Consider the following 15,723-nt stretch of genomic DNA (forward strand, 5'->3'; position numbering starts at 1 on the left):
GAGGGCTGAGCTTTTGCAAGGGGGCAGCACACTAGCTGAACCTGACACCCTCCCATCCAACCTCTGACTCTGACCCCTATCTCCAAAACTTCCCTCTGTACTTCTCTGCTCCTTTTTCATTGCATATCCATATCTTGCCACCCAGTGGCTGGATTCACTTTGGACTTTGACTGCTGTACTCCACAGCCCAACCTGCTCCTACTCCACCCTAAGAGGAAGTCAGGGGTGTTGTGCAACTTTGACATACAGCACATAAGCTGAGACCAAGGGAGGTAGATCCAACCCCAGACTGGCTGCCCTCCATGCACACTCTGGGACCAGTCAGGTTCCCACAGTCCTGGCCTTGACTCCAGACCTCTGGAATGGGCCCCTAACTCCTGGCCTCAACTGTGGTCCAACCAGACTTAGCCCATGTCTCCCTGCCTTGACCCCTGTCAACCAGACTTGGCTCCTGTCACTTGGCCTTGAAGCCTGGTCACTCAAGGGTAAACCCATACTTGACACCTTCTTAAATGCAGTCCACCTGAATCTCAGGACAAAATGTGAGCACCCTCCAGCAAAATCTAGATTTTGGCAATGTCAACCTGCCCATGAAGGGGTGGTGGTGCAGCAGACCTGAAATAATCAAGTGATACTTTGAGGTCTTCACCTAGGTCACTAGGGACAGCTGTCCTACCAAATGCAAGATCCCCTGAACAGTAATCTGCCAATGACATCTGTTTTGATTTGCTTAGGATTTCAACTGGTGAGCTTCTTTGGTGGCAACATCACTTACTCACTTCTTTCTCCATAGTTGGTTACTGCTGGTTAGCCTAAGTGCACTCCTGTATAAAACTATGCAAAATGGTTAGGGGAAGATTTATCATAACAGGAGAACATGAGCCAGCAAAGGTGTATCCCATGTTCAGCATCTTGGGGATCTGGTCACCACAGTTTTCCAATCTTGTGTGTGTAGAGGATTTGGAAGCTCACCCCACACCTTGATAAATGGTAGTCTTTCTGCTCTCTGTTTTACAATCTACCAGTTTCTCTCGAACCATGACATACTCTTGTGTCTATCCATTGTCTCTAGCAAACCCTTCACTACTGCTGCTTCTGGTCTTGTGATTTGCTTCAGCTATGGTGTTACTAAGAATGGTCATCATGATGTGTCAACCAGTACATTTTCTCTGATGACTCAATGAGTTGGAACCTTAAGCACAAGCAAGGGACTACTAAACAAGGGAAAGTGGTGGGAAAAGCAGGATTCATATGCAAGATAGTACAGTAAGCATTTATTGATATTTCAAGTAGTGTCATGGGCCTGGAGAGTTGTGACATTTGAATGATGTTCGATCAGTCCACCTAGGAAGAAACATGATGTCAGCAGTCAGTGGTGATCTGAAAAAGTTCAAACCTTGGGTCATTTTTTGCCTTGAGTTTCATGGGTTGAGTCTTCTGGATTTGGCCATTTATCCATTGGGATAAAAAGAATGACATCTTTAGAGACCTCAACAGCAGTTGCAAGGTGTTCTCTAAAAATGGTGTGGAGACCTGCAAGTGGAGCAACATAGGCCGGTGGCTCCTGTGGCAAGCACTTTTCACTTTCAATGTAAGCTAGCTTAAGCTTCCCATGCATCATTGCAACCTGTCAACCTGCAGGCTTAAAATGGGGTGGAAGGATGCAGAGGTCCAGATTGTTGGAAAACTCATAGAAATGAACTTTGAGCTGTCCAGGAAAGAGGTTCTTTGAGTAATCCTCCTGTTTTGATGACTGTTGGCTGTGTGGTTGGCCAACATGGTAATAGAGTATCCATGTTTGAATCCACCACAAAGACTCCATATTGTGCAGGGGATTGAACCTGAATGGGGGACTGTAGACTTTGTCAAAAAATCCAGGTGGCTTAAAGAGGTATGTTTGACCTTCAACCTCACAAGCCATGAAATTCACAGTTTCCTTTAACACGTCTCTGAAAGTGCATGGGTGGATGAGATATTGACTTACCATGTGGATCTCATGTCTGCTTGTGTCGTTCATATGCTTCACATACTCCAGGTCAGCTAACTTCCCCACCTCACCCACACGTAAAGAGTTTGTGGTGCTGACATCATGGTGCACCCAATCTATGCTGTGCAAAATTTCCAAAGCTGATAATTATATATGAGCCTCCAGCAAAAGCTCATCATACAACTTAGCAAACCTTCATGAATATCTTGCAGCATCTGAAACACAGTATTGAGGCACTGAAGTTTGTATATAGGCATGCAAACTTCCTGGAACACCAGATGAAAATGGATCCTGTGATGGATTTTTGAATGATTGGTGGCACCCTAGACACAAGAAAAACTTGGTGGGAGTCCTTCACTGGACCTGGTCAGCTTCACCTTCCATTTACCATCAACAGGTAGCACATATGAAGGACAGTCAGCTGGCAGATCAGATGCATGTAGAAGGCTGGTGGTGCCATCGACCATCCCATTCACAATCACATCTCCTGCTTCAACAATAGTGAGAAAATATTTTCTAGCCTCATTCTCTGCCTCGATGCCCTTCAGCTCCCACAAGTCACCAAATATTTTTTGAAGGATTTTATCCTCACGATCTCAGTCACACTCTCTCCAAGAATCCTTTAGTACAATGGGTTCCCTGTCCAATTTTCCATCTTGAGGCATAGGATAGACTTTGAAGACCCAAGTCCCATGACCCATCACACCATCAGTGCCAAAATTGGAAATGACATTCATGGTTGGGTATTTGATGGTTCCCCCATTTTCTGAATGCACAGTGATGATGTATTGAGTTTTACCCTTGACACACACTCTCCAGATTGTTGGATCCCATCTGAGCTCATGGTCTTTTGCAAATGCAAGGGCACAGAAGAAGTGGATGAGGTGTTCTGGCTCCTGTTGAGAGAGTCAGTCATGAACAGCAATAGAGTTGACAACGTGACCACTAACAGTAAGGAAACTGAATGACTTGCTGATGAGCATGACTGCCCAGCAAGTGAACCAAAACCTCATTTGTGTGTTCTCAATGGTAACACCAAATGTCACATGGCGACATGGGTTGCTATGCATAATATGGTGCAGACTCCATATTACCTTCTTGTCATCCTATTGTACCAAATTAGTGATGCTTGAAAAGAAGCATAGCTGTCACTCACATCTTCATGCTCGGCAGTCCCATCACCCTTTTTGAACTCAAACAAAATGGCGATATCATCCCATGAATTGTGATCAGAGCCTTCAGCTTCATTCTTCTTGGCCTCTTGCACGCCAACACTCTTCTTCTCCACTAGCAGCAAGTATGCATCCAGGCAAGTTGAATTGGAGCAATCAGAGTGTGGCGAATGTGCAGGTCATGATACAAACTCAAGCCTTGCTGAGGTGTGCACAACTCTGCCAGCCTTGCTGATGATTGCCTCAAAAACCACTGAAAGGGGTCCAAACACCTGCTCCTCAGATACATCCAAAACCTTTGGCTCCTTCTTAAACGCAGTCCACCCCGAGTCTCAGGACAAAACCTGAGAGGCCTCCAGTGAAGTCTTGATTTCGGCAATGCCAATCTCTGCATGAAGGGGTGGCAGGGCAGCAGACTTGAAATAATCCAATGATACTTGAGGGATTGCACCTAGGTCATTGAGGACAGCCATCCTGCTGAGAGTGAGGTCTCCCAAGCAATAACCCACCAATGATGTCTGTTTTGGCCTAGTTAGGGTGTCAGGCATGGCAGGCTTTGTCAGCAGTGGCATGACTGTTCCCTCCATAGTTAAACCAAAGAAATATGCATTTGTTCAGCAAGAAGAGTGCAGAGCCTGGTCAGTGACAGCTTTGGACAAGTTCAGTAGTGGGGGGCGAGGACCTTTAGTACATGGAGCGGCTCAAAGTTAAATGTGGAAAGAGTGCATGAGCAAACTCAAGTGTGGCTGAGTTGTGAATTTGTGGGTGAACATTGAAGCTCTGACTGGAGATTAGAACTCCACATCAAAAGCGCATGACCTGGAGATTAAACATATTCATCATATTATTCCTCATTATTATATTCATATTATATTCATATATTTAAGGGAGAACCCAAACCTTTGCCAATAGTTGCTGACTATTTTGTGTATTTCATGTATTTTGCTAATTTTGCTAAGTAATATAACACTTCTGCTTTTGTATGCCAAAAACCAAGTGCAACTTTTCCCATGGTTGTCCAATACCATGTTCTGGGGATGTGCAAGATTGTGGCAATGATTTCAAGCATCCAAATCTCCACATTGAAAATCCCACCAAAGAGCAAATGTTTGATCATGGCCTTCATCTCATCACAGAAGATCTCAGGAGGAATGGATGATCTCTTGACAACTTCCCCACCATGCCCAGGCCACAGAGGCAGTGGCAGATTGATGAAGGGAACTGCCTCATTGCTGAGCAGAGAGCATATGACCTGCAAGATCTCTATCACTTTGTGGAGGCTGGTCTTCCCACCCTCAATGGAGAATAGAGGGCACTCTCTGATCCAGTCATGGTTTCCATGGAACAGCCAGTTGGGTCCTCATTCTTTGTGCACAGTGGAGGAGGTTGTGGAAAGACATACCTTGCCAAGCTCATTGCTGCTTCTGTTTGTGCTGGAAACAAGATTGTCCTCTGTGTTGCATCCACAGGCCTGGCCTCTCTCCTTCTCCCTGGTGGTCATACTGCACACTCCCATTTCAAGATACCTATTCCCTGTCATGAGGGGAGCTCTTGTAGCATCAAGAAGGATGATCTTAACCATCAGCTGTTCCAACAGACTTCACTCATCATTTAGGACAAGGTCCCCACTCAACATCAGCATGTGGTGGAGTGTGTGGATCATACCCTTCACAATCTCTTGCAGGACCAACCATTTGGAGGTGTCACCACTCTCTTCAGGGGTGACTTGAGACAAACCCTCCCTGTTGTCCATCATGGATCCAGAGAACAGATAGTGGGTGCTGCTCTATGTCATTCCTACCTCTGGTCCAGACTTCAGATCCATCACCTCCATCAAAATATGTGACTTGGAAGGGATCCTGAATGTGACCAATGGGAAGGGCAGCTGCTGCACATATGTGTGACAGATGGAGATATAGAACTCCCACAACACATGTCCTGTGGTGGTGACTTGGACTCCCTCATCAATGCCATGTATGGAGACTTGCTGGCCCCTCATCACAATTGGCCTCTGCAGGATCAGTACTTCCTGGACCACACCATTTTATCTTCCAGGAACACTGAAGTCAGGGAGATCAACTCCACCATCCTGGGTAAAGTTCATGGGGACAAGGTTGTGTACAAAAGTGCAGACCCTGTTACTGACAACCAGTATGATTACATTCCAAAGGAGGTGTTGAACACACTAGGTCCATCAGGGTTCCCTCTTCATGAGTTGGAGTTGAAGCTGGGTGCTCCCTTCATGCTTCTTCACAATCTGGATCCTATCCATGGCCTTTATTGTAATGGCACTTGATCAGATCTACCCATCATATATTGGAGTGCTGTGTGTTGCAGGAAAGGGATGGAGATGCCAACAATGACATGGTGTTGATTCCTCACATGGCTTTGGATACCAATTCAGATGACTTCCCAATACCCTTGCATCACCTGCAATTCCCTGTTCATATGGCCTATTCAATAGGGGAATTCACAGTACATTTTTGTGCATCATTTTTTATGCTGTTTTCATTTTGTTTTTGTTGACTGGGTAAGGCTGAAAATGGCAGTTTGCTTTGATATCCCCCATTTTGTCTTCATTTTGGCAGTTTTCAAGGTTTGAATAGATGCAGATAGAACATGTTAATTATCTTGAACGAAAGTTGCCCTTAGGGCTGGCATTGGTTATGGTACAGTATGCCTGGTGACTAATTGTGTTATGACAGCAGTGTGTTCAGAAAGGTTTTGGAGATCTGCACTTCACTGGCCTGATGATGACATGAAGGAGAAAGCCAAGGCCTGGGTGGAGGAGCACTCCTGCCCTGCATGGCAGGATGGTTGGTGCATGGTTGATGGGACCTTGGTGCCTTTGCATGCCTGACCTGGTTTTTATGGAAATACTTGGTTTGATCAGAAGTCAAATTACTCACTCAATGTTCAGGTATGTCATCTTTTCAACTGATCCTTGACTCCTTCTCTTAATATTTTCAAGATTGTATCAACCCCTGATCTTCAGATCATTGACTATGCTGTTGGCTTACCAGGTAGTCAGCATGATGCAACAGCTTTCTCTGATACTCACATTGCAAAGGACCACAACATCTCATTGGATGATGGAGAATTCACATGGGGTGATTCTGCATATCCCCTGCATACCTGGTGCCAAGCACCCTACAAAAAGTAAGCTGCCAGCATTGAGCAATACTGTGGCACATCTTATTTTTCTAGGCCAGAAAAGGATATCCCTGAGAACAAGACTCACAACTATTATGTCTCAAGGATACATATCCATTCTGAGCATTGTGTTGGGTTCCTTAAAGGTTGCTGGTCATCTCTTCATGGATTCCAAGTCAACATCAACAATGAGGATCATCTCTTGTATCCATCTGCATGCATTTGCAACAGGGCATGAAATGGGCATTAACACTTCAACTGACTCATTCTATTGTAATGGGATTCAAATTATGGAGAAGGAGGCCCAACAGTATGCTGAATGGTATGGTGAAAGTGAAGAAAATGCAGGGAGAATGGAGGATGAACATGAAGAGTCAAGGGATATTGCACTATTGGAGGGGAAAATTAAAAGGGAAGAATTAAATAAAAGCCTATGTGAATTTTTGTATAGTCAGTGATGAAGAAGCTATTTAGAAAGTTGGGGATCAATAACAGAAGCATGGATACTAGTAGAACCCAACCCAGCTCAGAGTTCCTCAAGCCTAATCTGCCTGTCCATCATCATGAGCTCATGTGTGTGCTGACAATCCCCCTCCTCTTGCTGATGCTTGAGACAGAGCTGCTCAATCTCAAGTGCCATCTCTCGTGCAGTCTCCCTCTTGATACACTCCCATCTAGTCTTCTCCTTTGCACTATTGAGGCTTATCTACAGTTGAGCTGCATCCTCACCTTCCACAATCTCATGTGCAAGCTCCTGTGAGGTCTTTTTCCTCTTGACTGAAGAGTGGCCTGTGCAGGGTGATGCAGGGTGTTTCACTGTGAGCTTTGCCTTGGGCTCAGGAATGGACAGTGGGGCAGTCACCTCCCCCTCACTAGGTGGCCATTCAATATCAAACCCAGGAGACCCAAGATGGGAGTTGTTCAATGGTGACAAGTCATGGGGAGTACTCTAGAACATTTGATCACATCAAATCAGTTATGGATCACACATGTACATAGTAACAAAATACCTCAGTGATGTCTCCACCTTTGTCAAAGACATCAGCATCATTCTCAAGTCTGTCAAGAACAGAGAGGTCAAGAGATGAAGTACTGTTGGATATGGCTACACAACTAGCTACAGGGCTAGTGCCTGCAAGCTCATGCATCTGTTGATACCTACCAACACTTACTGTAAACATTTGTGATCTCAGACCCAGGTGTAATTTCATGTTTGTGGTCTGAAACAATAAGACCATGCCCAGTCTCACCAAGCTGCTTGTGGTAGTCATTGTAGGTTGTGCAAAGGCTAATGAACACTCAGAACATCATCAAATGAACCAAGTTACATGACTCACCTTGAAATACAATTTTTCACAGCTTCCATCAGCTTCTTCAGATTTGCTGGTCCAAATGGTGCGCCAGGTTTGTCTGTAATGAACAGGGCCCAAGCAATCTGGCCACAGCACTCAATGATAGTGAGCCTGCTGCTAGCAGATGACCTGTCAAAGCCAAAAGCCACCATCCACTTCATATTACTCTCAACAAGAGTGAGCAGCTCATCTGTGAGCTCAGGCTGCCTTTTCCATCTGCCACCAATCAATAGCCTGTCTAGCAGGACCTGAATGGACTTATGGTACAAGAATACCACACTTTTTCCACCCACCAGTTGCTCTGTCCTCTTTTTCAGACTTGTCTTCAACTCCATCAAGAGGTGTGCTTGGGGCTACTGTTCTGCCATGACTAGCAGGCTTCTTTGGCTCTTTTTTCTGGGGGTGGAGTCACCAGAGATAACATTGGCTTAATACTACAGGGCATATATATGGAAGAAATCTACTAAAAGGATATGATGTGTATGTGGTATAACATGTATGACAGGGAAATGATGACTGACATGCTGAGTCAGCACTGGCATCTGTGAAAATGTCAAAGTGCCATTTTTGCATTGTTTTCAAGTGGACATGTCCAAAATGAAAATTAAAACAGCACAAAAATGATGCATGAAAATGTGCTGTGAATTCCCCTAATGACCATTAACAAATCACAAGGCCAGACAGTCCAACATGTGGGCCTTGACCTCAGGACACCTGTGTTCTCTCATGGGCAAATATATGTTGCTCTGTCCAGATGTACCCATCCAAGGAACATCAAGGTGCTGCACAATGGCCAAGGACACCAAACAAACAAGTCTATGAATGTAGTGTTCAATGAAGTTTTGAGAGGATTGCATGTTTAAATGTGACTATACTATAGACTTGCCTTGTTCAAATTGTATAACTCCTGTCTGCCATCAAATTGCTATGACTACAACTGAATGGTTTGAAGCATTGTGAAAGCAAATGAGATGAAGCTCTTCCTTTGAAAGCTGAGCTGGCATTGGTTAGTTGAGGAGTGACACTCCTCAACTGACAAATGCCAGCAGAATGACCATGTAGGGGACCCTGGGGCCAACAGGGCCCAGGGCTAGTGATATAATTAAGGGAGAACCCAAAGCATCACTGATGGTTAACAACTATTTTGTGTATTTCATGTATTTTGCTAATTTTGCTAAGTAATATACAACATCTGCTTATGTATGATGAAAATGATGTGCAACTTTTCCTGCAGTTGTCCAATACCAAGTTCCAGGATGTGCAAGATCATGGCAATGATTTCAAACTCCTGCAGAGCAATTCAAACTCCGCTAAAAATTGTGAATTGGCCTTTTCTGAACTACAGGCTGTCATACTATAGAATGCTGGTAATGAAGGATCTCATCTTTGCTTGACCAACAAAAGTGTAGTATTATGTCTGCTTTTTTGACTATCAAGTGACTACCAGAAGTGTAGCATTGTGTTGTGTAGTGTCTGCTTTTTTGACTATCAAGTGACTACCAAAAGTGTAGCATTGTGTTGTGTGGTTACCTGCCTAATAGGTGTAGTGTAGTGTCTTCTTTTTTTGACTATCAAGTGACTACCAAAAGTGTAGCATTGTGTTGTGTAGTTAACTGCCTAATAGGTGTAGTGTAGAGTCTGCTTTGTTGACTATCAAGCCCCTACCAAAAGTGTAGTACTTTGGTAGGATTCTATGTAGTGGGGCACAACTGCTAAGCCTTGAAAATTTTTACAAGTCCACAAAATACCCAAACATGCACAATTGTGGACAGTAAAACTCACACCTCTTGTGCAAGGGGGCAAAGTTGACCAAACAAAGCCCTTTTCCTACTGTGGGGGAAGGCAAACTCGAGACAATTGGTACAAAATACACAATCAAGATTGAGATATACAGGCTGCTGCACTACATAATTTGAGTGTAAATCCTTCCCCTGCAGCCCTGTAATCAGCTTATATTGAGTGAGTAATATATGAGAGAGAGCTGCAATTTATGTTGGTCTGATTGGGGTGCATGTGCCAAGTGCTCTACCATCCTGTCTCTATTTATCCACACCATTCCCCATGGCACTTCAATTATCACTGTGGCTGGGTATATTTGGACATTAGGGGCCATGACACTCTGCAGTTGCAGGTCAATCATAGCATTCCCTAAGGGTTCATCCAATGTTAATTGGGGTTGAGCCACATGCCAAATGTCTTTACATGCTATTGATATTGCTTGAAGGGCGTCCCTTCGATGTCCTTCCATACACTGGAGGCGATATGCCAGTAGGTGAAGGGCCATCCTAGGGCACCAGGCACTAAGATTTGGTGTCTTCATCAAAGCACACCTTCCATCTTCTCTACCCCTTTCCTACTCCCATCAAGCATGATTCTTGTTATTTGTAAGAACCCTGACTAGAGACAGATTACCATTCAGTAGCCCCTTGGCTATGTGATCCACACAGTGACTACACTTGTCACATGTGAACTCATGTACAGCTCCATATAGGTCCAATGTGGGGAGAGCAATTTCCCTACACTAGGAGTGTTGGTATCATATCAATAGGAGGTCTACTAAGCTTCTACAGGCATTCTGACAGAAGCGATGCAAATGCAACCCCTCTTGAGCATCTTTGACACCCTCTGTGCTCCAGGTCACCCAAAACTCCACCCTTTTTGTTTGAGTCACTTCCCCTGCCATTGCATGACCTCTGGAGACACTCCCTGGCCATTGCAATGAAAGTCTGATGCTTCTGTCAGGTTTCAGGTTTCCTGTTCTTGCTCACTTGTGCTCTTTGGGCCTACACTATTGGTTATGTAAGTGTGTTGTGAGTCAAAGTGTGGTTCAGTGGTGGAAACCAACCAAAACCAACATGAATGACAATAAAAGTGAGTAGTGGTGTGCCTACATGGTACCTAGATGATAGAACCTTTGATTTGGGTGGGTTTTTGTGAGCTGTAACACTCAAAGATGAGTGCTGAGGGTTGGGGGCGCTCCCAATGAAGAAGGAGCAGGAATGCAAGAGGATGCAATGGGGGTAGACTGCTGTCAGCCTACAGAAGGATGGAGGATGACTAAATTTGATGTCCTAAGCTGCACTGAGCTCAGGGAGGACTTGGAGTGAAGCAGATGATAGATAGACCCTTAATAAAGTCTCAACTATCAAGGCTGATGAACAAATTACTGAGTGATGATGAAAAATGTGAGCAAGGGGGGCTCTCTGATGTCTTCTCCTTATTCAGCTATCTAAGTACAGTGATTTATATACAGTACAGGGGCATTGCCTATGGAAAACAAGGTGCAAATACTTGGTAAGTGATTGGTAACTGATGAGTAAGGAATGTAAGGAATGGATAATCATCTTAGAAAGCATTGGTAAGCATTGGTAAGGATAAGTAAGCCAAAAAGCAAAGAATCAGTAAGCAAGGTCAATAGATTGGTAAGTATTGGCAATAGGTGAGTCAAAGACAGTCAGAATGTCAAAGTATGAGTCAAGTAGTGTCAGGAACTGGGAAAGTGCACTGGAATCACATTAGGGGGAGGCTGTGCATGTCAAATCTCAAAGAGATTTCTTCTAGGCCAAGGTGGGATGACAGAGAGGCAGCACTGATCTGATGCTGATATAGTACATCCAAAAGTGGACAGGGTGAATCAGATGTCAACAGGGGTCAAGCTTTGGGGGTCTGTGGGATGACAGGAGCATAGGGGATTGCAACTTTCTCCCCTAACTGTCCTCTCAGTGAAGCAAACAAAAACTTCATGTATGAGGCTCTGTTGGAAGAGAGGACAAAGGGGGAGCATCTTCTGCTGTATCTTGCAATAAGGAGGCAAGATGTGCATCATACTTGTCATGGATGTGATCAGGCAGAGTGGAGAACAGTAGATTATGCTGTAGCTGTCACAATTTTGGAAGAATGATGGACAAGACTGGAATGAAGACATTGCAGGGAGCAGGGAGGAAGGATCCATATGCTTCTTGGACTGGAGAGACTGAAATGACCACATAAGACCTTTCTAAGTGAGTGACAGACCTGAAGTGACCAAAGAATGTCCTCATAGAGGTCATACTGACAAAAAGAACATGCTGTCCAAGCTGGATGGGCTGAGAGGGGGCAGATGAGGATGGGATGTACCAGAATGCTTCAGGACAGAAGCTGGTAGGAACTCCTGGTAGATATACATAGCCATGGTCCCTAGCAAAGGGGACAAGTGAAATGATTGATGTGGAAGTGGCCAAACCAGAGGAATTAGTGAAATGAGCATCTTTTGGAGGGAGAGCTGTAGAAACATGTGAAGTATGCAGATCCTCTGCAATTTTGGAAGTTAGGATTGCATGAATGAGCACTACAAGCAAGTGTGGGAATGGTTTTGGTACCTGCAGAAATGGCAGAGATATGTTGAAAACTGGAATGCTGTACATGGGCACTTAAGAATTTCTACTGGTGCCTAACTTGCTTCCTTTCTTTTTCTTTGGCATTGATGACTCATTCTTGTGTGAGGGATGACTGCTGACATTTCTGGCCATCCTTCTTCACATGAGGGCTATGGTCTTCATCACCATTCATCAGCTGTATCCATGTCCACCTCACCAAACACCTTTTGTGTGTGACAGCATTTCTGTCACTCTTACTGTGTTATTGTTTGCTTCCCTTTGGAACACTTGTGCTCCCTTGCACTTTCTTTATTTCAGTTGCTCTTTTGATTGCTGACACTATACTGGCCTCATGGCCATCATTACATTGATCTCAGTTAATTTCCATCATTTCCTGTTGCTCTTTTGACTTTTGACATTGCTTAGTTCATAGTTACATACTCCCTGTGTAGCTACACATATACCTGTCCTCATTGACAGGAAAATAACAACTTTGAAGCCCCCAAGTTAGAGACAGAGAGAGGGAGCAGAGTAATGATGTTGACACAACCCCTACCATTGAATTAACAAAATGTCTTGAATTAGGAACTGGAGAGTGCCTAAGTCATTCAATGAGGTTCAACAGTTCTTTGGCCTCATAGAATACCTGGCACAATTTATGCCAGATATTTCAGTGTACACAATGCCACCAACTGGGCTACAAAGGAATGGACATCCATTGCTGTGGAGGGAAATGCATGACCAATGCTTCCAGATGATAAAAGATCTGGCATGTAAGTACCTGGTGTTGTGGCCAATCAACCTGCAAAAAGAAGAGCCCATAGAACTCATCTGCAATGCCTCACTCTATGGAGTGGGTGCACTGTATGGACAAGGGCCTGAGTGGAAGACCTGCCATCCAGTAGGCTTCATGTCAAAAAATTTGAGCAGTGTCCAAAAAAATTACAGAACCCTTGAGCAAGAAACCCCAGCAATTATCAAAGCACTACTGAAATGGGAGGATAAACTCCTCAGGTTTAAGTTCACAATAGTGACAGTCCATGAAGCTCTGGGATACCTCAAAACCAAATGAAAACTGTCAAGCTGACAGGTCCAGTGGATAGACTATATGTTGCACTTTGACACAAATATTGTATCTGAGAACTGAGAGGCAGATTGCCTATCCCATTACTACAAGGAGGAAGGAGGAGACAATGCCTCCAATGAGAATGTCAAGTGGGTGAATGCTGACCCACACCTGGACCCAGAGGGGGATGACCTCCCTCAGGACAGATGGCAAGAGCTGAGACTGTCAGTGACGGAAGGACAGGGAGGAACTCTTTGTAAGAGTAACCAACTAAATGAAAAATGGCAGAGCCACATCCTGGAGGCTCAGGAGATGCCCTTGGCTGCAGAAAGGAACATTGAGGAACACCCTCATGCCAGTGCAGAGGATGATCCAGTGATACTCAAATTTGCCCAGGCCTCACAAACCTCACCAATAACATATAGAGATGTGTCAGATATTCTGGACACTGTCTGTAAAGGATATTAAAATGAGCCTATGCTCACAAAGATAAAGGCACAGCCATCACATCATCCTCGGTTTGAGGAGAAAGACAGCCTATTATACATGAAGAATTGTACCAGAGAGGTGTCATGCCTCTCACACACAAAGTGCAAGAATGATGACATAATAGCATGGGTCATAGACCAGGCACATTAGATGCTGGGACATTTTGGGTCTACCCACTTGTTGCACTTGCATGGCCTTACAACCAATCCTCTAGACCCACAGAACCCCCTGCCTCCCCCCAGGACTCACAAGAAAGCTGCAGTATGGACAACAGAGGAGGAAGGCATGTTACTGGATTTCTTGGCCTCTCATCTTTCACAGGCTGGCAATGGGAACTTTAAGAAGGCTATGTGGAATGCTTCAGCAGCCCACATGGCCCATAATTATCCACCAGGTCCAGATAATGGCAATAAGACAGCTGAATTGTGTGAGCAGAAGTTCAAGGCAGTAAGTTGTCATATCATTCTTTTTTTTTTGCCTTGCTAATAATTATCCAGCTTAAAAAATTCTACTATGCTGTCACTGATCTTAAATTGGTGGCCTCTGGCTTTGCTTATGATGACAAGCATGGTGTGATGATCTTGTTGGACAATGCTGATCTTTGGATGTAGTTTTTTTCTTGTCAGATCATCCACTAACATCTAGTCAGGTGCACAAAGATGTGAAGCCATTTTGCAATTCTGGGTTCCCCCACTTCATGAGCATGGAGCTCCTTCTCCCCTTGCACAGCTGAGGTTGGTTGATCTACTGGCCACATGCCACTACTGCGCCTTCTACAACCATGACCATTGCCTTTGATACTCCCACCTCTACCACACCCCCCACCACTTTGACTATTCCTACCCCCCCTCCCTCCCTCTCCCTCCTCAACATGATGCATGCTCTCAATGCTCACCATCACAAGGACATGCAGTCCATGGATCCAAACTTCACCCCCCTTCCACATCATCAAGTTTTTTGTCACATGCATCAGCTGGGTCATTGTTGTCATCAGCCATCACCAGCATCAGTCATGGAAAAAGGAAAGCTGAGTCCATTGTGATGTCTGAAGGTGGATCAAAGCACTCTTGACCCCTGCTGGCCAAAGCATGTGCTGAAGAAGATCACAATTCATTCATTGCTGCCATCACCTCCAGGCTTGATAACTTCATGCACATGATTGCTGCCCCATTGCCCCTGCCACCACCACCACCCATGACCAATCCCCTTATTGATGCTACCATGGACTACATCAACAACATGCCACAGCTCTTGACAGACAATTGGATTGACATCAGCAACTACTTCCTCAGCATGACCCTGGATGAAGTGAATATTTTCCTCAAGCATCAGGAGCTGGCAAAGCAGATTTGGGTGCAGTGTTGGCTGATGAAGTACTGGGATGGGCAGAGATAGGTGTTTGTTTTCTTTTTTTTTTACAATATACAAATGTACTCCCCCCCCTTTATACAAATATGTACATAATAAAATGTACATGACTATGACTAGCTCCCTTTTGACAATGGAAGTTATTTCTCTGCATGAGTGTGAAACAATTGTAAGAACATATATTTGTACACCATGAAATCTGAATGTTCAGGCTCAGAGAAGGCCCCTAATTGTAAGCTGGTGCTGATAGTCAATCCACATCTCCTCTGCAATGTTGTCACACCTATTATCAGCCCTTCTCCTCTCTGCAGCATCTGCTGGTCCATCACCAAGGCTTCCAATACCATCATCCTCTCCTATGTCCATGGCAAGGTCAGGGTCAAAGAACTCTTCTGGATCATAGTGCCATATGAAATTGTGGAGGGCACAGAGAGCAGCAGGTACTTGAGTTTGGGTGTGGATGCTATATTCAGGGGGAATTTGAAGAATCCTCCACCTGCATTTTATATCACCAAATATCCATTCAATGGCATTTCTAAGTCCAGCATGGCAAAGGTTGAATAACTCCTCTCAGTTTTGAGGTCTATAAGATAGACATTACAGGTACACTGAGCAGGATGGAATAGCAACTTACCTTAATCCAGCCTGGCACCATTCTTTCAGATGGTAACAAACACCTCAATAGGGAACCAGAGGTGCATCACAGGTCCCAAACCTGGCATCTGCAAGAAGGTACTTCCCAGGTGGCATGTGCAAGTCATTCCTGTGTGCATCATGCCAC

The 15,723-nt window shown here is 44.6% G+C and overlaps 2 protein-coding genes across 2 annotated transcripts; both read right to left on the bottom strand.

Moving 5' to 3' along the window:
- Positions 1 to 1,006: 1,006 nt before the first annotated feature.
- Positions 1,007 to 3,640, bottom strand: F5J12DRAFT_846426 (uncharacterized protein). Its single transcript, XM_051746349.1, has 9 exons — positions 3,144 to 3,640; positions 2,938 to 3,049; positions 2,617 to 2,883; positions 2,365 to 2,574; positions 2,181 to 2,310; positions 1,985 to 2,127; positions 1,703 to 1,936; positions 1,403 to 1,627; positions 1,007 to 1,344 (listed from the first exon to the last, which is right to left on the bottom strand). Exons 1-8 carry the CDS (start codon positions 3,149 to 3,151, stop codon positions 1,403 to 1,405), a joined length of 1,329 nt encoding a protein of 442 aa, XP_051597828.1. The 5' UTR covers positions 3,152 to 3,640; the 3' UTR covers positions 1,007 to 1,344.
- Positions 3,641 to 7,018: 3,378 nt separating this feature from the next.
- Positions 7,019 to 7,999, bottom strand: F5J12DRAFT_894927 (uncharacterized protein; the record flags this gene model as incomplete). Its single annotated transcript, XM_051747783.1, has 4 exons — positions 7,019 to 7,261; positions 7,323 to 7,429; positions 7,485 to 7,600; positions 7,650 to 7,999. 4 exons carry the CDS (start codon positions 7,997 to 7,999, stop codon positions 7,019 to 7,021), a joined length of 816 nt encoding a protein of 271 aa, XP_051597829.1.
- Between the last annotated feature and the right edge of the window lie 7,724 nt (positions 8,000 to 15,723).

Source organism: Pisolithus orientalis, assembly GCF_024613125.1.
Source record: "Pisolithus orientalis strain OTSU chromosome Unknown F5J12scaffold_26, whole genome shotgun sequence".
Taxonomy (NCBI): domain Eukaryota; kingdom Fungi; phylum Basidiomycota; class Agaricomycetes; order Boletales; family Pisolithaceae; genus Pisolithus; species Pisolithus orientalis.

What these genes read in the sequence shown, in the direction of transcription:
- F5J12DRAFT_846426 (XM_051746349.1), bottom strand. An exon ending in GCTGCAAGATATTCATGAAG is followed by an intron (nt 2,128 to 2,180) that starts GTTTGCTAAGTT and finishes TATAATTATCAG; the next exon opens with CTTTGGAAATTTTGCACAGC. An exon ending in TCTTTCCTGGACAGCTCAAA is followed by an intron (nt 1,628 to 1,702) that starts GTTCATTTCTAT and finishes GCAGGTTGACAG; the next exon opens with GTTGCAATGATGCATGGGAA.